At 48.5% G+C, this 20040-nt stretch overlaps 1 protein-coding gene across 9 annotated transcripts in view; it reads right to left on the bottom strand.

Annotated features, from left to right (window-relative positions):
• RGS3 (regulator of G protein signaling 3) overlaps nucleotides 1–20040 on the bottom strand; it is a 91345-nt gene that overhangs the window by 47848 nt on the left and 23457 nt on the right. For 5 of the 9 annotated variants that reach the window (XM_030000726.2, XM_030000729.2, XM_030000731.2 and 2 more), the window contains 7 exons: nucleotides 19351–19418; nucleotides 15106–15211; nucleotides 14280–14385; nucleotides 13641–13980; nucleotides 13137–13176; nucleotides 8584–8774; nucleotides 6818–6901 (listed from right to left, as the gene is read on the bottom strand). In XM_030000726.2, coding sequence (XP_029856586.1) covers nucleotides 6818–6901; nucleotides 8584–8774; nucleotides 13137–13176; nucleotides 13641–13980; nucleotides 14280–14385; nucleotides 15106–15211; nucleotides 19351–19418 — 935 coding nt within the window. Of the gene's footprint in view, nucleotides 1–6817; nucleotides 6902–8583; nucleotides 8775–13136; nucleotides 13177–13640; nucleotides 13981–14279; nucleotides 14386–15105; nucleotides 15215–17563; nucleotides 17698–19350; nucleotides 19419–20040 lie in introns of those variants that run through there. The other 4 variants (XM_030000727.2, XM_030000735.2, XM_030000734.2 and 1 more) reach the window with 4 other exon arrangements.

Genomic DNA, 20040 nt, shown 5'->3' on the forward strand with positions numbered 1-20040 from the left:
ATTTCTCCTTGCTGTGCAAATTTATTTTTGTGGGATTCTTAATAAGCACAAAGCTACTAATGTAGCTTTAATCGACAATGAAACCAGGGAGTGTCTGTTTTTCTCTGTATCATTTGGAAAATCCCTTCCCCTGCTCTCAACACACTGTTGGCCTAGTGCCCACGTTCACAGTCTTCATTACTTCTGACCTTATTATTAATACAAGGAATAACATAGTACAAACTGCACTATAAACTTTCTCCCGTGCCCATCTTGTTCTAAAAGATAACTTTTCCAGGACATGTCCGGTGCCATCCCAGGTCCCTCAGCCTCAAAGAAGAGATGTTCAAGGATTTTGAGAACAGCAACTCAGCAAAGTGAAGGAGATAAAAGCATAATCCACAAGTGGTCATGCCGGAAATCGAGGAAAGAAATTGAAGACCTAATACACACAGAAGTTTAAAGGGTAGAAAAAAAGATTAGAAGGATCAGCAGGAAAAAAAATATCACTTCAAAACCAAGCAGATTTAAATAGAGAATCATGGAAACAGAAATACACAAAAAGCATTTACAGGTAACATTATGCTTTTATGGGAGGATGGGACTGACTGAATTCAGGATGTAGAGAAGATAAAAGCGCAGCCAGCATGGGTTACGCAAGAGCATCTCTATTAGATGCTGCTTCTAGGAAGACACTTGATTTTAGAGCAGCTCCACACAAAATGGTTTACAGACATCCCTCTGCTCCTCCAAGCTGCTGTGGGAAGAACATGAGGGTGTCCCTTACACCCACACAGCCAGAGCCTGCCAAGAGCACCCCAGTGCTGCAAGGTCCAGTGAACCCTGCTCGCACAGGTGGGAGCGGGACCAGCCCTGTGGGGCAGAGCACTTACCCCACCTGCAGAGCTGAGCATGGGAAACTCAAACAATATTCCAAGAAGGGCAACCAAGTTGGTGAGGGGCCTGGAGCACAAGTCTTATGAGGAGCAGCTGAGGGAGCTGGGGCTGTTTAGTCTGGAGAAGAGGAGGCTGAGGGGAGACCTTATCGCTCTCTACAACTACCTGAAGGGGGGTTGTAGTGAGGTGGGTGCTGGTCTCTTCTGTCGGGTGGCTGGAGATAGGACAAGACGAAATGGCCTCAAGTTGCGGCAAGGGAGATTTAGGTTAGATATTAGGAAAAATTTCTTTACTGAGAGGGTTGTCAGACATTGGAATAGGCTGCCCAGGGAAGTGGTTGAGTCACCATCCCTGGAGGTATTCAAAAAGTGAGTAGACAGGGTACTTCAGGACATTGTTTAGTGGGCATGGATGATGGTTGGACTCGAGGATCTTGAAGGTCTTTTCCAACCTAAATGATTCTATGATTCTATGGATGACCCTAAGGCAGCAGCCAGCAGATATAAGAGAGGAGGGCTGGAGTGAGTAATCTGGAGCTCTGCCTAGGATTGCCATCACACCGCTGATGAGCTCTAACATGTCTGTAACAGGCCTTTGCAAACAGATCTGGTAGCTACCATGAAAAATCACAGGGCTCATAAAAGCAAAAAAGCAAACAAAAAAGAAACACAGTGCCTGAATTCATCCAGGCAAGACACAGAATCCAGAGTTGCCCCATGGAGAGTCAGAGTATCTTTGTGTATGTCCCAGAACTAATTTTCTACGCCAAAATCAGAAATAAAACAACTGACATGATGAAAGGACTCCTCTGAAGACAGAGATAGGTACACCTGTGTTATTACTAGCATGATCAAGGCCACATGGCAGTTGTCACAGAGATCTTTTGGGGGATGCGAATAGACTTTACAGGGGGAAAAAAAAGTGTTCATAGAGGCTGACACTGATGTCTCGGACACTGTTCATCTGGGTGTGCTCTGCACCACAGCAAACAGCAAAGCCTCTTCTGCTGATAGATCTGACTAACTACAGAATATAACTGTCAAAGCATTTTTACAGAAGGAAGGGTCACATTTAAAATGTTTCCTAGAAGAAAACAGGAGAAAATGAAAGCCAGGAGGGAAAGTGGAAAGTAGTGGGCTAGTGTGCTTCCCCAAGGTGAGAACAGGAGATCAATGTTGGGACTGCTACAGAGCCCCACTGCAGGAAGGAGGAAGCAATAACCACACCTTGTAAAGCAAAATATGGTAACAAAAACAATATGAAAAGGTGCCCAGAAATTAAGCCTTGCAGCCGACATACCTTCACATTCCAGTTTAAGAATACTTAACTATCTTCCTAATCCCTTCCTCTTCTGCTCATCTATGCACAGAGAGCCACAACCACTTGGGTTACAGCAGGGAGGAGTTTGCACGCTGCAACTGCAGCAGTACATCAGCAGAGACACTGGCAAAATGGATCAGTGCAAACCCTGCCTGCTTGTCCCAGTGCTCGGCAGGAAAAGCCTGAGCCAGTTGATGCTTCCTGAGACATCGTCCTCTCTCTCTCTAGCAATAGTCTCGTAGCTGTGCCCAGCAAAACAGAGGGAGCTGAGGAAGCAGAGGCAGGTCTTTTATGATAAAGCTTTCAGATGCCAAAGGAGAACATGGTGACGATCACCTGCATTGCTGGCCAGAGAATGCTGCCTGCAGCTGGCTAGAGAAATCCTATAATTCATGGTGGGGAGCTCTTAAGACAGGTATCCACCTCTAGGACTGAGCCACACACGTTTTCTGTTTACCAGTACAGGATTCTTCTCCAGAAGATTTGGGTTGCAACCCCAAAGAGAAACTCCAGTGATACCAGTATGCGGGTTGTATCTGCAGAGTTCATATGCCCTCATTCATTCAGTTGAGCTAAATGGATGAAGCTTTCTTAATCTTCCTCAATTTTTTCAGATCTTGATTTATCCTTGTAGCCCTCTTGTGAGACCATCCAAATTCTGAGCATCCTCTATGAAGCAGACATCACTGTTGGACTCATCAGACCAAGAATAACACAGCTCCCCACATACAGGGTGATATCACTTCTGTTCAGTGCTCCCCTGATCATATGCTTCAAAGTCGTAGCTTTCTTGGCTACAGCTTTGCCCTGGCAGTTACTCACTTAGTTTTCACAGAGACCACAGCAATAGGAGAACGTGATTAAAAGTAATCCAGTTACGACAGCTTTGTACATTCCACGTCAGTCAGCTGAGTGCCAGTCTAAAAAGAGAAGCAGTCTAGGCTTTTCAGGTGGGGTAGGTGCACATACATGGTCACAGCACTTTGGAGATGAGCATGAACGTCCCAGGTGAGGGGAAACTTTACCATCCTTCAGCAATACACTAAAGCCTTTGAGACATTGCTTTCCATGCTACAGCCCTAGCTCTCTAAGCATGACCTGCTCCTTTGCTCCTGGATTTTTACTTCTGCATGTATCCATATTAAATGCATGTTCTCCGAGACGTCTCGGCAGTCTTTTAGCCCACAGTGCATTTACCCTCTTTTACCGCCTCGCACATTTTTTTCTGCCAAGATTATTGGCAAGGAATTTATACACTCAGGAAGGAGTTTATATGCTCAGCTAGACTTTGATGAAGATACACCACCACACTTGCCAAAAGAAGATCCATAGTGAAGGCTTTAGCTGTCAAACCTTGAACCTCACCTTCGCTTATCTGAATCAAATATTATTCTACCATGAACATCAGGGGAGAGCAGGCACTGAAGACCTCAAGGGGTCATGCACCCACTCTCAAACACCAGCATAAGCAGTGGCTGTGCAGATGGGGAAATGGTGTAAAAAATGAGGCAGAGAAGGATATTAAAAGGCAGTGAAGAAGAAGGGACAGAGTAAGTGGGACTAGTGTGGTGGAGGGAAGAGGTAAGTGCAGGTTTCTGGTATTCTCACCCAAAAGAAAATGTCTAAAAAAGGCTGAAAACAAGATCTTGAAACATCTGTGCCAGGGATTAGGGTTTTGGTCTACCCACTGTGTTGGCCAGACTCAGCCACCCGCTGAGACAGGGAGCTGGCAACCCCATCCCAGGCCAGGAGTGCCAGTAACTTGCAGTGCAACACTGGGGATGACAGAGAAAAGCCTCTTGCTCTGCAGAGAAGAGCATAAAACCTGGGCATGCCGGTCCATGTCCTCCAGACTCCTGGCAGAGCTGGGGGCTTTCAGAGTTCCGGGGAGGACCATCCTGATCTGCAGACCCTGCCAGGGCGGCAGAAAAGAGAGCTGAGAAGGGGGTGAGCATGGCCTATGCTGTGAAGCTACCTCAGGACTTTGGAAAGTTGCCTCCAGGTACATTAGAGACAGACCAACAAGGGCAAAGCCCATGTTTGACACCTTGTGCACAATCACCTGCATCATGGTGGTTCCTCTGGCACTCCGCGGGCTGGAGGGATTTCAGAAGACCATAGAAGCAGGAATTGCAACAAAGTCTAGACAGGATGTGATTAAGGCCTGAATAAGGATTGCCGCAGAGGTAAGGTCAGGGAAAGGACAGATCCTGGCAAGCCTCCAGGGAGATAGGTTGACTCCTTCAAGAGATGGGAGAGAGTTTGCTCAGTGACGAGGATGCAGTTCCTGACATGGAAACTGCCAAGAGAAAAAGATTCTGGGGGCAGGGGAAGAGAGAAACAGGACCTCCATCTCTAGCCCCTGCACCTGGGCCCTCTTCTTTCGAGCCACTTAGCCAAAGCAGAATAACATACAGAAAACAGTCCTGCAAACCACAGGAGCAGTGGTCCAGTTTGAGAGAGACTAGGTGGGAAGAGCAGTGGAAAAATGGAAAACCACATGCAACAAGGAAGAAAGAACCAATCGGAAACCAGACAGCCTCTGTTCGGACAGCAGAGAAGGCTGGAGAGGGAGTGAGCTCAAGTCCAGCAAAAAGAGAAGTCAGAGCCCTTCTGTACCAGGGGAAGCTCCATTGTGTCCATGCCATTTTAGGTCTTGCTGGCTTCAGAAGTTTAGGTTCTTTTATCTCACAGCCCACCAGAACCAAAGCAGACACCCTTGCTCCGCTGGAGAAGGGGAGTCTCTGGCTTTCCAGAGAGACCTGCACTGATTCCTTGAAGCTCCGCAAAGCCTGCCATAACCCTGTGACACACTGCAGACGTGAGAAAGCCCTTCCCCAGGGACATGCCTAATGTCCCAGTGTTGCTACCTACAACTGTCAGCCCCCAGCACTACAGGGCTGAGCACCACACCTGGGTTCACACCAAAGGAAAGACTCTTGCCTTCCAAAGCAGATGCTGCCACATGCTTGTTCCCATTCACTGCTTCTATTTTTTCATGATGCTTAGTCACAGTCTCTTGCCTTGCCCCTCTGCCAGGCTTACACAGACATCACCGCCTCAAGGCACCATCATTCTCAAACACTGTCTCACGTTCCTGGCCAGCGTACAGCATCCTGCCCTTTCCTGGCAGCAGCTCCAACTGGGAAATCCTCTTCCAGCCTCACACTCATCTTTAGGGCATCGTAAGAAGAGTCCTTTCCCTGAGACAGCCTCCTTCTGATCCTGCCCACAGCTGGGTCTCTGAAATGGCTAACGTGGCCATTTGGAGACAGAGCAGCACACCTCCTCCAAACATGCTTGTCCTGACGCTCTCCATCATCTAAATACAAACACCCCCATACACACACATGCTCCACCCAGGCTGCAAATGGCATTAGTTATTCATAATTATTCCACATTTGGCTGCTACTACAGACATCTGAGTCTGACCTGAAAGCAAGCAACTCCAAACCACCCAGAAGCATCATCCTGACTTCAGGCTGGCCACCTTATTTCCAAGCCATCGCAGCACATGTGTTTACTTGATTTTCATTCATGCAGGTGCCCAGAAGACCCTGAGCAGCAAAGAACAGCAGGACAGACAGGGGAAGAGTTTTATTTACAAATCAGTGCCAAGTTTCCTAACTGATCATGCAATTTTTCATGTACTTTGGCAAAAAAAAGAAATAGTGATTCAAGTCAAAGCAAGGGATGAATTACACATTGAAAACCAGAAAGAGAGAGAAGTCAGTTAACACAATCTTGTACTCTTTTGTACAGGCCAGCGATATGACACATCTCTGGGATTCTGCTGTTGGCCACCCAGAAGGTGTTACCCAGAAACTAAGATTAGTCAAGTAAAAATTCCTTTATGGCTCTGTGAAGATGACACGTTCTTCACTCCAACTAAATTCAAAACAAAATTATTCTGTACAGTGGTGAGATTCTCTGAAAATGTCCCCAAAGAAACGGCAGTTTCCTCCGGCACTAGTGAGCAATGCATGAGTGGGTTCTCCCAGCTGCCGCTTCCCCTTTCCCAAATGCCAGGGCTTTGCAGACTTGACAGTTGCATGCAAGTGAAGCCAGCAGCAAATGTTAATGAACACATCCAAACTCTGCCAGTTTGGATGTTGAAAGTTGTCACATACACAGGTTCAGCATGTAGCCAAAGCTTAGTTGTTTCCCCAGATTTTTAACAGCCCTCTGATAACATTGCAGAAAAGAAGCTGAAGTAAGAAAAAAGAGAGGAATTTGGACATGTAACCTGTTTCAGGAACTAAATTTCTGAAAACCCCTGTAACAAGTTCTCTGTCTAGTTCTCTAACCTGGCACAAAATATTCTTAAACTCCCTCTTGCTGAGTCTGCCAGTGGCCTCAACTGCTGGGCTGTGACTGGCATGCATTTGCCATGTGCAGTTTCTTCTTAGTGAGCATGAAGGAAGACAAGAAAAAAAGTTGATTTCTAGCAAAGAAGAGTTTTGATATTTAGTTTATCCCATGATAAACTGACTACAAGTTTTTCCAAATATCATATATTAATATCAGTACTGCACAGTAAAACATTGCACTTCTCAATCTACTATATAAGACTGCAGAAGAGCATGTTTAGAAAGCTCAGACAGCATGGAAAGAGTCTTACCTGTATAGTCCTGCTTCTGCTCTCATGAAGAAGCAGCTCCTCTGACAGAAGCAGAGTCCGGGCTGGGTTGCAAAGATCTAGGGGCTACATTTGAAAGGGGAAAAAAAAAAAGAAAGAAACAGTCAAACCTTCCACTGGAAGTGTGGTTTGCCAGAAAAATTTTCCGCCCACCAAACCCACTTTGTCTTCACTTTAAGCTGTAACTCATTCAGGGAGAAGCCATGCCACACTGTGCTCAAAAGGACAGAAAGTCTGCAGTCCAGCTACACGACAAAAAGAAAGCCTTACACTTTACACCTACGTCAGACCCATCTATAAAAAGACAATCAGCCGCTTGCCTCTGTACGTTAACTGTTCTGCACAGTGCGGGCTTGGTTATGAGCGCTTTTTAGCAGGAAACACAACCACAACGGTGGCATATTAGGTTCTCACGTCTCTCAGAATAGAGTATTTGCTACATGATCTTATGGATTACTCTCACAGTAAAGTAAAGCAACTTTAAGAAGGCTTCCCTTTCTCATGCCACGCTGCACGCTCAGCTCCCCAGTCACCACCTTCTCTGTTTAACGCTGGAGAAGAACAGGACAGGTTCAGTTGTCCTGACTGCAGAACAAGCCCTGCAAAACCAGTCCAGGATGATCCTCCTGAGCAGCATGGCCAGCAGGCACATGAGGGTACCTGGAAAGGGGCCTTCCAGTATGAGAGTGCGAAGCATAAAAAACAGTTCCTGAAGTGGCAGAAACACCCCAAACTCAATCCAAGACACAAGTTTTGGGAGTAAAGAGGCAAAAGTGCCAGTTGTATTCTTACCAAAAGGCAAATTGTGCACACAGCCAGGACTGGTGAATGCACTGGTGCTAACACGAACGGCCACCTGGGAGCCGCTGAGGAGGATGAGGTGAGCATAAGCCTGCCCCCCAGTACCAGCCCAGCCCTGTGTTTGCCCCCAAGCAGTCCACTGGCTCAGGCCGGAGTCATAGACAACACGGATCATGGGTTTCAGCCCAAAGGAAATTGCCAGTCTGAGCTGACATGACAGTGTCATTGCTGCTAGCAGGGGAGGACGGATGGTTCCCCACAGTCTCATAGATGAAGGTATTCATCAGTAACAGACTTAAACATACAGGCTCAGATGAGGTTTTCTGGGGTCCTGGCCATATGAAGGACAAGATGGAAGACACAGAGGTAGTTAGAGCTACTACCACCAAATTCAGGGCTAAGTTTTAAGAAAATAATTTAAGGAACTGGGGAGTGAGAACATCCTCTGTCAAGCCATTACTGCTCTGGATCCTTGTCCATGATTTTAGTGCTGGCCACCAGCTAAACTAAAAAACCTTTGTTTGTACACCATAATTAACAGCACAATTAACAGCACAAAGAGCCCACGTGAAGAAACCACATTGATCTTCAATTACACCAAGCTGGTTGCTGAAGCCCAGAAGCTGGGAGACCTTCTCCTGACTCAAGCAAGCACCCGAGGACCAGATTTGAAAGCCGAAAGGGAAAAAACTCCAACTGAGAATTGCTTGGGCAGGACACAATTCCCTTTGAGAAAGCACCCAGCACTGTGCTGAGTACAGCCAGCTCCAGAGGACAGAGCTGTGGATGACAGGGGATCCATGCATTCATGGTATATACTGCTGGGAAATATATCCACCTCGTGTGACAGCCTGGACCCAACCTACAGCAGCAAGCTTTGATACAACCTGCTGTGCTGGGCACTGATTGCATTAGATTCATAACATCTCACTTCCAGCTGTGCTTACCTGCACAAAGACAGGGAACACCAGCACTTTGGGAGCCAGTGTCACATATGTGCCATAGCTGGAGTGCGGGATGTGTGGCCTCACTATGGTACAGTTCTGGTAGTTCCCGTAGCTCTTCATCGTCTGCACAGTCTTCATCAGCCTGGATTTTCTCCCAGACCCCGTGTGCGATTTCCCTTTACATGCATTTCCTGGACCGACAGAGGAAGCAGAAAGAAACACAGAATCAGAAGAGAGCTCCCACAGAGCTGCTACATGCTGCCAGCTTAGTTCCTGCTCTCACAGGCTGGAGGAGGGCACATAAAGCCTAAGGGGAATAGCTGGAGCCAAGAGCTGCAGGGACGTTCGTCACTCTGCTATCAAAGTTTCCCAGGGATTCATGAAATAACAGCACGGACTTCATTTTTCCTAATGCAAAATGAGATGTCCCTTGACATTTCTGCTCAATCAAAAGCTACTCACTTGCTGGACCAAGGACTTAACTGGATCACACCAGCAGCACAAACACATCTATGTATGTACAAACCAAAACCCAAGGAAGTCACAGCAAGCTCAGCTGCAGGCCGGTATATCTGCCTCGGGGTGTACGCTGCCTTCTGCACAATTTATGAATACGGTACTTTGGAGGAAGAGATGTGGTGCTATTATACAAACCTTCCTATGCAGTACTGAAAGTATGAAATAAGAAATACAGAACAATCCCAAACGTGACTTTAAATGGTCATTCTTGAATCATAGGAGCACCAAGGACGTTCCCACCATCAGGGAACACCTGCCTCCACCACTGAACTATGAACCTTCCCTTTCCAGGGAGAGGAAAACCATCTGTGACTAACGCAGGGTAGGGGGAAAAAAACCCAAAACACTAGAAATTTAAACCTCGGGACATTTTTATCCACACAAGCCCTGCCTGCCCTGGATTCTGGGCATGGGAGTTAGCAAAGTGCAGGAATTTCACGTCATGCGGTGCTGGGTAGTGGGTTAATCACAGTTTTCAGAAGATACTAAGATTGGAGGTGTTAGAGAAAGGGACAGAAATTATAAACACATTCATGCACATGGGATCAATCCATGCCTTTCCAAATCACTCCCAGGGATGTGAAAGTTACTTAGACATAGGGGTGTATTTATAAAGGATGACCTCATTTTGCATGAGGCTGGCACAATATTATCCACTGCTTTTCAGCATTACATTTCAGTGCTAGAAAAAGTCCAAGCAGCCTGACTGTTTTTTCACTCTGTCCCTCTTCATCGCAGAAAGCCGTTATCCTCATTCAAAGGAGTGATTACACAGAAGCTTCCCTTTGCAGACTCCCACCTCAACTGGTTGAGCAGAGCTATGACTTTTCCCAACAAGCCAACACCAGCTACTGTGGCCACTCCACATCTGCCAGTCTGTATTGCTAGAGGCCAGGAGATATTAGGTGGTATGTCAAACCAGTCCCAGAATCTCTAATGTAATTCATAATCCTGTGATTAAAAGCATTATTGATAATTAACAACAATTATCATTGTTCCCCACTAGCTGCTGCATGGATGAGTCCTTCCTTTCCCTATTGCCAGGCCATTGCTGTTATATAGGATTTCTAAGCCCTTTCCTCCCAGCCCAGAGGAATGCCTTTGAATACACACAGCAAGCTCCCACCAGCATTTTGTCTCACGAGTGCAGGCACGGGTGGTGGGGTGCCCTGAGGAGGCTTTGCCTGGACAGAAACTACCATTTTCTCAGCACCAGCACAATGAGGTGAGAGCATCACAGACTGCTGGGAGCCAGTGCTGCATGCACAACTGGCTGTGAGCAGCTAGATGGTTTCATGGGTGATCTGTTGGAGGCAGGAGTGCTAAGGATGGCTTTATGCATCCTCCTCCCCAGATCCATCACATGGAGCCGGGATGAGACCAACACACAGGACCAGAACCAGAAAGGAGCTGCCAAGCTGCTGCCCACTGGGCTACTCTGCTGTCAGGTGTGCTGGGACAGCACAGCTGCTAAGTGGGGAGCAGCTATGAAATATTTCCCATTAATGACATTAATCCATTAGGCCCAAGGGCCTCGGCATTCTTTGGTGATCCCAGCATACAGTTTTGGCCATCCCTGATGTCTCCAGGCCCACAAGGCACATCTCTCCTGCCATACACAAACTCCCATCACAGCAGCAGCAGGACCTACCACGCTGGGGAGAGAAGGTGGGACAGGACTGTGTTCTCCAAGAGCCCTTAACCCCAGATCATGTCCTGCTGGGCACCAGCAACCTGTGCTCTGTCCTCAAATTCGCAGGCAACAATTCCAACAGGAACTGAATGTCTCTCTAACCAAAAATTCATGCCTTCTTCAAAAGAAGCCCCACTGAAAAATCAAAGTATTTCCTTCCTCTCTCCCTCCTGAGGCTGACGACCAAGCCAGCTCGGGTCCAGCAAGCAGACCTCCCCACTCAGATTTTAACATATCCAGGTGAGAAGCTGGAGCATTAGCCCATTCTCCCCCACAGCAATGTCTCAGGAACATGTATGAGCAAACCCACCTGCAACTCACTGCGAGAGGGGTGTCCCAGCAGAGACCCCCCAGCATCCCTCCCTCCAGCCACCCAGCCCTGGGGGTTTCCGCTCCCACCGCAGCAGCTTTCTGCACAGTGGCTTCTGCCTTTGCACTGTAACAGATACCCATAACCTTCCTGAGCAGAAATGAGCCAAAACACTCCTGAACATGGCTCAGAGCAGATAAGGTCTCGTCCAAAGCAAATATACAAACCTACCCAACATTACATATTCCATTAAGTATTAGGAAACAGGGCATTTACATTCAGATAAACGCCAGCAGAGCCAGACCGTGCTCTGTTGGCTATCCAGACCTGCTGTTTACTGCTTGCTTTAACAACCTGCCTTTGCAGGGGGGTGGCCCTTGTGACCTAAAAGGTTGTTTCCACCTCTAAGTGCAATAATCCTGACATTTTCTCTTTTCCCTTTTTCATGGTTGCACTGCCAGATAAAATCAAAGCACAAGAGAGCTCAACACAGAACAATCTGTCTGGACTGTTCAGGACCTGCTTTTCCTCTTATCCCTAAATTACCTTATTTTATCAGAGGAACTCATCATCTGCACAAGTCCTGTTTTCTGCACGCTGGCACAAAACACATCCAGCCTACCCGAAGCGTCAGCTCCTCTCCTGGTGTGACTGGTGGCCAGCTTCACACTGCCACGCTTAATCACTGCTCAGGTTAACTAATACATTCTTCCCTCTGAAGACTTAACATTAAATAAACTGAAAACAATCACTAAAATCTATTATGGGAAGAAGCCCAAGCCTTTCAAATTCCACCCTACTATAAGAACAAGTCCCCATGGTCCAGCTCATCTTTTCACAGGATCCACAAACAGCAGGAAAGAGTTGCAATTATCCACAGTATTATCCCTGCAGCTGATCTGCGGAAAATTCTTCTGGCTGCAGATCTCCAGGGCTGGGAGCATCCAAGGCACAGGGGCCTCAGACCCGTGCTGCTCCCTCCTGCTCCCCAGCATCCCCACCATGGCTTTGCCAGCCCCACACTTTGCCTTCTATGGACACTGACCCACCTTTATAGGCAGCACAAAATTTTCTAGCTGGAAATTGTGCTGATAGCTGTGCCCGCACGAGGGAGGGACTGCTGAGTTAAAGACACTCCAGCAAGATCATGCCTAGGAGGTCAGCTCTGCTACGAACACAGAGCTCATCCTAAGGGCATCCTAATAGACCAGGGTGCAAGTGTGGCCTCTCAAAGCTCCCAAATCAAAGAGCAGGCAACAGGTGTTTCTGCATGGACCAGGATTCATACAGTCCCCAGCCCTGCCACACACCTCATCCCACTCTTCCTGCAAGCCCAACCATACCTGGTTCTCCAGGAATACTCCAGCATACCTGTTGCAGAAAATGAGTTTATGCTTCAAAGGGGTTTTGAGAAGAGCTGGTCCAGAGACTGCCAGAGACCTTGTAGCAGCCCTGGAAATGAGTATTCCCCAATTCTGGCACATCAACCTGCACTACTGTTTGTACAAATTCAGGTCACAGCCATCCTCACTCCCTTAGTAATAAAATGAACCTCAAAGCAGGGGCCACAGTATTAGCACTCCCCTAGCATGCCATCATGCATGAGAAGGGAAACACGTCACAGACAGGCCCACAGACACATCTGGGGAACCACCACAACAACAACAAAGCTTAGCACTTTCACACTTCATGCTTTCATCGTGCCCCTGATGGAAAGTCCCTGCCACCAGCCTCCCTTCAGCCGCTCTGTCAGCTCCCACAGAGACCTTCTCACCATGAAGCTCATCCAGTGACACTAGCAGCTGTGTTCTCCTCTGGGCTTGAAAGTAGGGTTCTTGCTTTTATGTTTCATGCAGAGAGTAGGAAGATTATACTACCCAAAAGCTCCAGGCTTCTGCCACTGTCCTCAAAACATGAGGGACTCCATTGCAACATTGCAGGGCTAAGGGCAAGGATTCGATAGTGCTAGAAGGACCATGTCTAGCTCTGCTAGGTGTTCTGAGCAGTTTTTTCAGCACATCGGCAACTTACCCACAGTAGAGTTGTTGTCTTGATAGACAGGCCTCAGCAGCTATAAGACACAATCCAGAAAGGACACAGTCACCTGAAGTAGGCTTGAGGTAGACTTTACAACAACCAACTGCAAATTTTAGCATGCAAAACCCAGCAAAACCAAAGCACTCCAGAGAGGTGAAAATCATTTTTGCTCTATTGCCAGTAGAAAATGAGAGTAATGACTTGCACTGGGGTCTATGCAGTGGAAACAGTTCCCATATCCTTACCCCTTCAGTGAGCACTGGGAGGAGGCAGCAGGTCATTCACCCCCGCTCTACAATCCTAGTGGTAAATGTTTTAGGAAATTAGTGAAAGCTCTACCAAGGGACACAGGTCTGGCTTGTAAAAATGGCATGTGCTCTAGCAAACGTTTAGAGAAGATGCTTGATAAGGCTGAAGCACAGGCCAAGAGAGGATCCAGCAAGCACAGCCAACAGCCACATGCAGTAACTTGAGTGTGGGGCTGGAAAGCAGCCCTACCTGGCTCCCCGGGTTCAAAGGTGCCAAGATGATGTAGTTCTGGTCTGCAGTGGAGGGGACGCGGGAAAGGGGTGGCATGGTGTTCTGGCTCCGCTTGCCAATCTCCGTGTACCTCTCCCAGCTGTTCAGCACCAGCCCATCACTCCCATCATACAGTATGTGGCAGCTCTGGCGCTGCTCAGGCCGTGGGGGCATGGTGCTGTTCTTTTCCCGCTTGTTGGGTGGTGACTGGAGGTCGTAGGCAGACTTGCAGGATGATCTGCGGATCATGCCTTCATGTCCTGACTTGACCTGCGGGACAAGTCTCCAGACCAGCAGTATGATCTCAGTGGGACAGTTCCTGAAAGAGATGGCATGGGCCAAGTCAGAGATGTAGCAGTAAGGAGTGAGGCACCTCACATCATTCAGACAGCCACGAGCCCTGCAGTCCTTCCTCCCTGTAATGCCTCTGCCCCTGTCCTGCCCTCCCCAGCCCCTGCATACTTTCTTCTTCCACTCCAGAGAGTCCTTTCCCAGTCTCCTGCACCCCTCAGAGCCTTCCCATTCCTGTAGCCACTCAAAGCTCCTGCTCCCCTGCCCTGGTCTCCTTCAAACCGTCTCTCCCAGAGCCCTGCACTCATGCTTTGGGTGAATACTCACCGGATTTCATGTGCCAGCTCCACACATTTCCAGTGCTCCACAGGCTGCTCATTCAGCTGCAGCACCGTGTCAAGCTGCTGCAGACCAGCCTTTTCTGCTGGGCCACCTACAGAGAGAAGAAACAAATGCCTGTCACCTGCTAGACAGAGACCTGAGAGTATAAGGGAGAGGAGAAGCTCTGGGGCTAGTGGACACCCAAATAGCACAGCTTCACAGCTTGCACCACTCACTCCTCCAAACCCAGTCTGTTTCCCCTAACATCCACACCTGAAAATGAAGTGGGGCTAGCTGAGCCTGGAGCTTCACCTTCCAACATGCACGTGTGCACACACACACACAGAGCGCCTGGGACAGTCATAAACACTCTCTCAGAGCTACTGCATGAACTTCCTGAGTTTCCTGGTGTGCAGTGGGGAGCACCAGGGTACAACAGAGACACCAAGTCCATCCTGCAGGTCCACACCAAGAGGATCTAGTCAGGCAACCGAGGGCTCCCGAGATCCTGCTCCCCTATCTGACACCCCTCCCCAGGATGCTTTCCATAGGTCTCCCAACTAGCCAGACAGCTCTCAGGTTGAAGAGGGAAGGGAACAAAATCTCTGCAAATTTCTGCAACACACTGCCAAAATAGTGACATCCAGAGGCTAACCCAGTGGCCTCTGACCTCATTAGAGGCAACAGAGAACTCATTAAGTGAAGTTTCTTGGAGGTAACCAGGGTCGTGCAAGGCATGGGAGCTTCTGAATCACAACATGCTCTGGGAAGCAAAAAAGGAGCACAGTCATTCATTCAAATCAAGAGGGGTAAAAAATATCTAATCTCTTACCGGAGTCCACTGCCTGCACACGGACTGGGGAGTCACAGCAGATTGTGAAGCCAAACCCATCACTTCCTCGAGGGATTGTAATCTGAAGAGAGACACCGGAGTCACCCTGCTAAGTGGGAAAGCAGCCGCTGTGTGTGATCAGTGAGCATCCCCCCTTTCACCCACACACTGCCCCACAGCCTTTGGAAATGCAGACACACAGCATTTCTAGAAGCAGTCACAGAGCCCAAAGGAACCGTCATGGTGAACACTGTCACTTCGTGAACCCCACAGACAACGGGTCTCTCTGCAACCAAAGGGGACTGGAAAGAGTGCTAAAAAGCAATGCAAAAATCAAGCAACAGAGAGGAATGCCACAAAACGAGTGTTTATTGAACATACACAAGTCTCCACTCACAACACTTGCAAGTGTAAGGAAAGGTCTGATAAGCCATTAGAAAGGAAAAGCTGGCAGTCTGGCTCTGACACTGATTTCTAACACGGCTTCTCTAAGCAAGTCATTTAAATATTTCATTTCCAAATGGGTAATACAGAAATAGCAGCACTCCTCTACTCCAGAGGAAGCTGCAAGGATCAGCACACTCCTGTCTGCAAGGCATCTGTGCTGGAGCGGGCTCTGTATGCATCACCCTATTAGCTGGGGTGAGTATGTTTTCTCTTGCTGAGTTTGGAGAGGATGGATGCTGTGTTGATTTAGGCTCATTTCTCCTCCTGATTCAAGAAGCACTGAGCTTATTAATAAAATGATAGTTATTTTTTGATGTTGGCTTCCAGCAGCAGCTCAGCATGTCAGTTCCTGTAAATACCTGATTATCCCCCAAGACATTTGTCAAGATCCTTGTTTTACTGACAAGGAAAAGAAAAGAAAAAATCCAACATCTGACCTGTATTATTTTGAGAACAAACAGAAGACAAGAAATTCAGCAGAAGCTGCCAAGGAGGGGAACTGGTTCCTCGCTCCTTTACCATGGGAGGGCAAACACAGCGAGAATTCATTGCTCTGCACCTCATCCCTGCTTGATTGCTCAGCATAAAATCAGGCTTCTAAAGAGAAACTGTCTTTCCTTGGCAGGACCGAAAGGTAGGTCCAGTCCCACTACACTGAGTATTTTACTGTCTGGAGTTTGTTGGATCCTCAAACAGGGGAGGAGGCTGCTTGTGGCTCTGCACCTTTGAACCAACTCACATTTCAAATATAAAGCACAGGGGATTCAAGTCCTGCAGAAGTGTTACCATTTGCACTTCAGGAGCCAGCCTAGCATCTCTCCCACCACGGAGACTCCACAAACACTTCCATCCCAAAGCTTCCCCTGCGCCAAGAGGTCTCCCACTCCTTCTCCCTGAGCTGGCTGGCTCTTGTCCACTGCCAAGGGATACACCTTCCCTGTGCCACTGAACAGCAGCTTCTCACTGCTGATGGTTCACTTTCCTTGGCTCCCACCACCAGGGCCATTACAGGGAGCTGAACATCCATTTTTGCCACTGTGCACAGAACTAAGAAATATGAGCATCTGACATAAGCTGGAAGGTGGGTGGCAAGATGGTGAGAGACTCCAGCAACACAGAGGCTCACTGCGCCCATAACTTTGTCAAAAAATGCAGAAGAAATTGTCAAAATAGGGAACTGAGGAGGTCTAAGACACAAATCACAGTCAGTTGTCACAAAGCAGAGCAGCATTCCTGCATGAGACAGCCACTATAGCCCTGACGAGAAATGGGCATTTTTAGTTAAGCTGGCTCTTTGTGCAATTCCCAATATACACTGTCCCCCACCACAGCTTTAGCATGACACAAAAGATCAGCACAGGAGTGCAGAGAAAAGCTGACAATAAGCTGGGAGCCCCAATCCAGACCATGGGGGGAAAATTATGTTCGAAAGTGCAGGAGACTGGGACCTGCGCAAGCAAAACCAGCACCCGCCATCATGCACTGAGCGGGTCCAAGAGAACTTGCACCAGCTTTTACAGAGCACAGCAATCTACTTCTCATAAAGCAAGTCACCATTGACTGTAACAAGCTTCAAGCAACACTTTATTCCCAAATATTTTCACATTAAAACAATTTTGAAAAGAGATAGCAGCAGCCTGGCAGAGACTTAGCTGCCTGCTGTGCCTGCCTCTCCTCTAATGAGTGGTAAATTGAGACACCACCTCACAGCTTAGCGCTTTCATCGTCAGCATGCTACCCTCAAGTTACACAGTAAATGCTCCCCCTCCATTCCAATTTACACACTGCAGCAACGGGCAGAGACCAGCTAGAGACACCTATCTGAGGATGCTTTCCTTACATTCACAATATTATCATTTACTAATGATAGCAAATCAACACCCTAGAAACAGCACACACAGAGCCCAGAAATGGTAAGAAAGCCCACAAACACTCGTAAACTTAACCAAGACTTGCAGCAACGTGCACATACATGCTGGCACACAGATTTTTTTCCATGGGAGATACAGACCTGTCTGTATCTCCGCTCCGAGCACACCTTGCAGAGTCCATTGAAGCGGTTCATGGCTGGAAAACCCTAAACTCGCTGTTAGCCCATGAAAATCCAGTCCCCCGAAGCAGCCGTAAACCTGATCTCCTTGTATCACACGAGTGTGGAACAAACCACAGCCAAACTGGCATGACCGCCCATGGGAACCCAGCTCCAGAGAAGAATGGCAGGAAGCCACCTTTCACCTCCCCAGCCCCTGTCTGTGCTGTATGCCGCTTTACGATAAGCCAGAGGGCTTCCTGAAAGCCCTAACTGACAAGGAAGAGAGAGAGTTTTATATTAAAATTCCTGTCAACTATTTAGTATTCCCTAGTCCCTGCTCTGTTGATGTGGCTTTTGTTCCCGTGGCATTCTTCAGCCGCACGGAGCACTTTGTTATTGCAATGTTCTCACAAACACTTTGAGGATGTTTAAGCGGCGTTTCACAGGCACCGGCTGTGCAAGCCTTATTTCATGAAAAAGACAGCTTGCACTCGTTACACTCATAAAGGATAAGAGAGACTTCTAAAAAAAAAAAAAAAAAAGAAAAAAAGAAAAAGCAGAGTTTGTTTTTGAAAGCACAGACCCAGAGGATATGCATGTCCCGATGCTTTGTGCTCACAGAGTCATGGAGGGGGAAGCAGAGGGGTCAATTGAATTGCACCCATAGTGTAATTTTGGAATTAAAGACAAAGAGAAACTCTTAACCCAGCCAGCAGCAGGGCACAAAGTAGGACTTGTTGAATCTCCACCGTGCAGCCTCGACTGCCAGCATTGCACAGCACAACCCCTTGGAGGTGGGGTTGCAATGGAGAAGAAAGCACTTTTCATACTCCTACATAGGGATGGAAAGAGAGGAAAGGCTCAAGGGAACCCAAATCCCGGGGCTCCCTTGCATGGCAGCTGGGGTGACAGGGCCAGGAGAGGCTGGGGAGGCAGCACGAGGAGTCCCAGCGCTCCCAGGGGACCCAGCAGCATGGTGGGGCTGCTCCCAGCGCATTGTCCCAGCCTGCTGCACCGCCAGGCTGGAGCTGGAAGGAGGATCAGTCTTCCTTCCCAGCCACCATCTTTCAAGTCAGTGGCGACTGCCGGAGAGGAAGGGAGGAGAGGGGCGCTGGCTTTGTTTGTCTTGCTCAATCCTATGCTTTAAAACAAATAACTGAAAATGCAGCTGAGGGAAGCAGCAAAGCGGAATTCGGCACAGATAAATCACGGGGCCGGCTAAGCCCAATTTCCGATGCAAGCCATGTGTTTGTGTTCCCATTTCCCATCCTTGCCTTTCCAATAAATCACCGAGGCTCCACCATGGGCCTTTCCCTTCCCAGACCAAACGGTCCTGAAAGGAGGAGGGGAGCAGATGCACCCATCCACGGAGACACAGAGCTGGCCAGGGACTGATGCTGTGTGGCAGGCAGCCGGCCAGCCCTGTCCCCATTGCTCCCAGTCCCCACCCAGTCAATGGCTGGTGGTTTGCCTCAGTGGCAATATACTGGAAAAACAGGAGGTCCCTGTATGGCAATGGGGAGCAAGTGTGGGGTTACTATCCCCATCACCCACCTCCACCAATTGGTGCTCGATCAGGATAACTAATTACCTATAAAACCCATGGTGTCAACAGGGAGACTGCCACAGCTCCCACCTCAGCATCACCCTCACTGATAGTTTGTCCCTTGGCTTGTTTGAAACCCCTCCATGCAGGCTTTGCTGCCAGTCAGCTCCTGACCCCACGTCTTCGCACCCCTGGTGGGTCATAGCCCTGTCATACCTACCTTCAGCTGCTTCATGGTCGCAGCATCCTGGCTTTCCTGCACTGCACTCTGACTTCCCAGCATTGACTCTAAAAAATAAAAAAAAAAAGGGGAAAGGCCATATCAGCCCAACAGTACATGTCTCCTGACAATCCCTTTCTTTCCACATGGCATCTACACACTATATATAAGATCTTTACATGTCATTGGCACTTCTCCTCCAGGCTGGGGCAGCCCTGCATGGCAGCAGCTGTGGGGTGGTTGCACATCTGGGACAGGCACTGCTGTCTCCCCCTACTCTGTGCCAGCCTGTCCTCCTCCACACAACCTGGCAGCACAGCAAGACCAAGGCAGGAGAAAAAGCTCCCCACCATCCTGCACAGACCCCAGAAGCCAAACAGAGTCCAGCCATGGAATTCAGCCCCAAGTCCGAGAGGCAGGAATCAGCATGATGAAAGGCCAAGCAAGAGGGAGAGATGTAGCTGCAATGTTGGGGTACCCACAGAGCCCCAGACAGCCACAGGTAAGCAGGAGCAAGGGTTGAAGGGGAGAGCTTGGTGCCTGTGCAGAGCCTGATGAACCAGCCAGGATCTCCCCCACACTGGTCTTTAGGGATCCTGGTGCTCACTGAGCATCACAGGGCTGAGGAGTGCTCACAGGGGCATAGGGTGCCATGGGGCTGGGGGCTGCTCCATGCCAGCACAGGGACAG

The sequence above is a fragment of the Aquila chrysaetos genome, chromosome 24 (genome assembly GCF_900496995.4).
Source record: "Aquila chrysaetos chrysaetos chromosome 24, bAquChr1.4, whole genome shotgun sequence".
Taxonomy (NCBI): Eukaryota; Metazoa; Chordata; class Aves; order Accipitriformes; family Accipitridae; genus Aquila; species Aquila chrysaetos.